At 30.4% G+C, this 4676-nt stretch overlaps 1 protein-coding gene across 2 annotated transcripts; it reads left to right on the forward strand.

Moving 5' to 3' along the window:
* The first annotated feature begins 437 nt into the window (after positions 1 to 437).
* On the forward strand, positions 438 to 1406 carry LOC103487385 (uncharacterized). 2 transcript variants are annotated; one of them, XM_008445683.3, is made up of 3 exons: positions 438 to 868; positions 956 to 1074; positions 1161 to 1406. In XM_008445683.3, the coding sequence occupies exons 1-3, from the start codon at positions 701 to 703 to the stop codon at positions 1240 to 1242; spliced, it is 369 nt and encodes a 122-aa protein (XP_008443905.1). In that variant the 5' UTR covers positions 438 to 700; the 3' UTR covers positions 1243 to 1406. The 2 variants fall into 2 exon arrangements, with proteins under 2 accessions (XP_008443905.1, XP_008443904.1); XM_008445682.3 differs by having other exon boundaries at positions 450 to 868; positions 953 to 1074.
* Positions 1407 to 4676: the final 3270 nt, after the last annotated feature.

Consider the following 4676-nt stretch of genomic DNA (forward strand, 5'->3'; position numbering starts at 1 on the left):
CCTTAATTTTGTTGTCTTCTTGACTTTATCATTTCTTTTCTTGTTTGATGTTAGATTATATGTTTGGTCTAAAACCATCCATAAACATCACATGTCATCTCTCATTACTCGTTAAGCTAATAAAATTCTTCAAACATGCATATGAACTGACTAGACCAACATTTCCCTTGTTCACTTTTTTCTCCAAGATTTGTATAAGATTGGTTATTTTAAAAAGTTTTGTATGAGGTTTTTCAATCTAACCATAATAGGATGCGAAATTGATATACTTGCAAAAATTAAAGTTTTAAATCGATACATTTATTACAAAATTCACTTATTTAAGTCGTCTGAATAGACAAAATTATAAATCACACAATGTCATATAAATATATGGATGAGACGTACGTAGAATACTCGTAATTTGGTACTTATGCAAAGAGGGTTCAATTTTCTTCTTTCCGGTGGGGCTAACTAAGCTTACTCTAATGTAGTAAATTTCATGGAACCTTCCCGTAATGTAGTAAATTTCATGGAACCCTCCTGTCTCCTTCCTCGCATTTTCTTCCTTCTCCTTCCAATCATCGAACCACCAAATTCTTCACAAATCAACCATTATTCTTTTATTAAAAGATACCCCATATAATAAAATCAAACGCCACAAAAAAAGCCCTAGATCTGTGCCGAAACTTCAAATTTCAAAGTTCCGTAAGTTTCTCCAATGGCCGGAATGCTTCCTGGTGTAGAATGTGCTCGAAGAAGACGTTGTCATCAAAACAAAATATGGTCAGATTCACCGCAAGTCGACGCTCAGGTTTTAACTAGGAGATCCGTTCTCTGTTTGTACACAAGTAACCACGAAGCGCTCCTCGTTTCAAATCCGTCTATGGTTCGTGAATCGGTTATCGATCTGTTAATGGATTTGAAATTTCATGATGGAAAACTGATATGATTTTTACATTTTTTTTTGCAGCAGAGACGTTTGTTAATGGAGGCAGGAGGAGAAGATGAGCTGGATGGAATTGCGAGAGAAGCGAAGAGGAGATTGGATGAGAGATTGTGGAGAACGCAGAGGAAATCAGAAGATAATGGAAGGTACTAAAAACGATTACTACAAGAACATCGATGAATTAACGTTTCTTTTGATTTAAGAATGAAATATTTGGGATGTGATGATGCAGAGAGATGATGAGGAGAAAATTCAGTTGGAGAAAGTTGAATTGGATTGGCGTCGAAGAAGATAAGTGCGGTCAATGCTGGTGAAGAAGACGACTTGGACTTAATTTCCAGTGAGTTTGTTCTTCTTCTTCAACATGATTGGGGGTGGGATAGCTGTTTGTAATTTATCAATTTAAACCCAAACAAATGTATGATTTTGAAGAATCAAAGAAAATACTCTCCCAAAATAAATTATTGAAACAACAAAATATTGTATTTTACTAATTTATTTCAACACATAAATATATGATAATAGTGGGATGAGGGCTTCAACCTCTTAACTTTGGAGTTATCATAGATGCATTGTTTGGACATTAAATATATGTTCGTTGGACATTGCTAAGTTTAAGACAAGAAGTTGAGGTTTGAATTTTACAAAAAGAGGCTGAAGCTCATACCAAAAGAAATATCCAATTGGTTAAAAGAGAAAAAAAGATTACATTTGCATCTAGTGGTGGATCCAAGAATTTTATTGGTGTGGACTTCCTAAACTATAAAAATAATCTGGAAAAAAATGTAACTAGTAGGGCTTAAACTTGAGTTTAAAGGTAGATGGAACACAATTTTACTATTGAACTAACTTCTGAATTTGACATTATTTTAGTTTTTTATACAAAAAAAAAAAAAAAATAAATAAAGTTGAAAGGGATCGAGCCTCCTGAACTTATGCAAAATCGGATGTTTTCACTACGCTATAGCGTGAAAGATAGTAAGATGAGTGTAACAGTAAAAAAAAATTCATTTATCATTAAAAAGATGTTTGTTTCTCTCCTTCCTCATCATAAAAAAGTAAAAAAAAAATCCATTTATCCCTGTTATGCATTAGTAAGGCCATTTGTGCAAATGAAGCAACAATGGGGAGAAAGGACTACGGTGGGGTGGATGACATGGTAGGTAAGTTTTGAGAGCAAAGAATGAAAGTTAAAATACCTTGCATCATGTTCCATTTTAGACCATCAACTTCTAAAAATGTTTGTTTTGATCCCCAAATTTTTTAAAAATACTTTGGTTTTTGCCATTAAAATTATGTTAAAACGGAATGATGATGTGACTTTTGGATGATTATAGATTCATTATATTAATTAAATTGATAAATAACCAATAAATTTTAGGGATTTTTTTAAAAAATATAAAAAAGTGGCAAAATATTTACACTCTATAGAACAATTCTGAAAATAGAAAAAGCCTATAGGCCCACCGTGTAAAATACTAAAAATACCCTGTCAACTACGCCGTCAATAATGCGCGCTTAATATATTTGCGATCGTTTAGATTTGGTTATTGATCGTTTAAATGTGATTACAATTTATACGTGATCGTTTGGATATGACTACAACACGATCGTTTAGATATGACTATAATTTATATGCAATTGTTTAGATATGACTACAACGTGATCGTTTAGATTATGACTACAATTTATGCGCGATCATTTAGATATGACTACAATTTATGCGCGATCATTTAGATATGACTACAATTTATACACGATCTTTTAGATATTGGTACAATTTATCTTTTCAATTCTATCGTTTAATTTTGTTACACGATCGTTTAGATTTGGGGACCCAAATCTAAATGATTTTTTTTAAAAAATTTGGTACACGATTTTTTTAATTCTTTTAGTACACGATCGTTTACTTTTTTTACATGATCGTTTACATTTGCCTACTCCAATCCAAATGATTTTTTCTCAAGATTTTTTTCAAGATTTTTTATACACGATCTTTTATTTTTTTTACAAATCGTTTACTTTTTTTAAACGATCGTTTTTATTTGGCTACTCCAATCTAAATGATTTTTTTTTCAAGATTCTTTATACACAATCTTTTATTTTTTACACGATCGTTTACATTTGGCTACTCCAATATAAATGATTTTTTCAAGATTCTTTATACGGGTAAACGCGTAAAAAAAAAAAGAAAAGAAGAAAGACGATGGAAAGAAATCACAGTGAAAAAAAGAAGAGGAAAAGTAGAAAGACAATGGAAAGAAAATCGAAGCGAAAAAAACGAAGAGGAAAAGAAGAAAAACGATGGAAAAATTAAACGACATAAATAAAGAATTAAAAAATAAGAAGATGATGGAAAAAAATTGCAGGAAAGAAAAAGAGAAAAGAAGAAAGACGAAATCGCAGGGAAAGACGGGAAAGACGAAATAACAGGAGGAAGACGAATCGCGAGGAAGAAAAGAAAGATGGAAGGGTAAATTTGGAATATTTAAAAAATGGCTAACTTTATTGGCTTTGTTACACGGACCGTAAATAGTTTACAATTTTGTTAAGTTTATGTAAGTTTCCCTAAATCTTATTCATTTATTTTATAAATCTTTTACACCATCCTGTAATTAACACACTTAAATTAATTAAATCCAAATTAGAAATTAATTTTGTTATTTTTCTCCAAAACTTAAATCTCTCGCATCTTCTCCCGACTCTTCCCTTTATTTATTCTTCAAATTGAAATAATCTTGAAGCAAATCACGACATTGTGTAAATTTTTTTTTTTGACATATTGGTATTTAACATCAATGACAAGGTGAAAAAAACTAAACAAATATAAAATAAGTACAACACTTAGTTTAAAATAAACTCTACGAAATTGTAAACAAATATTAATAATTGGAAGAAAGAGACAAAAAGCACATCAATAAGTCACAAAATATCCCAATACTTAAGACATTAAAAAATCTATATGTGAATGAATTGCATCAAGCATACGAGTTGAGAAAGTGAAGTAGAATGTTATTGCGCTAAAATGGTGATGATCAAAATCGATAAGATAAGGACTTTTTGAAGAAAGTGAAGTATAATGACAATGCGCTAAAATGGTGACAATCAAAATCGAGAAGATAAGGACTTTTTGAATCCCCCGATAAAATATCAATTTATTATCTAGCATTCAACTAAAAATTAAAATCCTAGATTATTATGAGTGATTATCTTATTTGACATCTTAATCATCCTAATCATCCAAATATAGAAGTCACCTCACCATTTTGTTAGAGATTTAATGGAATCTTAATGGTATGGACCAAAATATGCTCTTTTTAAAAGTTAGAGTTAGAGGTAATCAAGTTATCCTCATCTTGTAGTGTAGTGTTTGATATTACCTTTACTCAATATATAGATTTTTAATTTTCAAAAAAGAAATAGAGGTTACAATGAATAAATTTGGAATTCCAATATTATGATGACTATATTTCTCAACGAATCTTTTTGGTTTTAAGTATAATTGCTTTTGTGACTCATTCATTCAAAATAACAATGAGAGTATTGTTGGAATTTGTATCCTAAAATTCGTACTTTGTTATTTGATTCAATAAATTTTATTATTAAATGCTATAATCTTAAAACCAATAAGTTAAGGTCCCGAGACTATTTTACTGAGTTTGTTAAATACACTTGAACTAGACATAAACATGGATTAAGTTCAAGTTAATAGCCCAAATAGTCTATAGTGTATGAATAAGGTTAGACG

Source organism: Cucumis melo, chromosome 2 (assembly GCF_025177605.1).
Source record: "Cucumis melo cultivar AY chromosome 2, USDA_Cmelo_AY_1.0, whole genome shotgun sequence".
Classification (NCBI taxonomy): Eukaryota; Viridiplantae; Streptophyta; class Magnoliopsida; order Cucurbitales; family Cucurbitaceae; genus Cucumis; species Cucumis melo.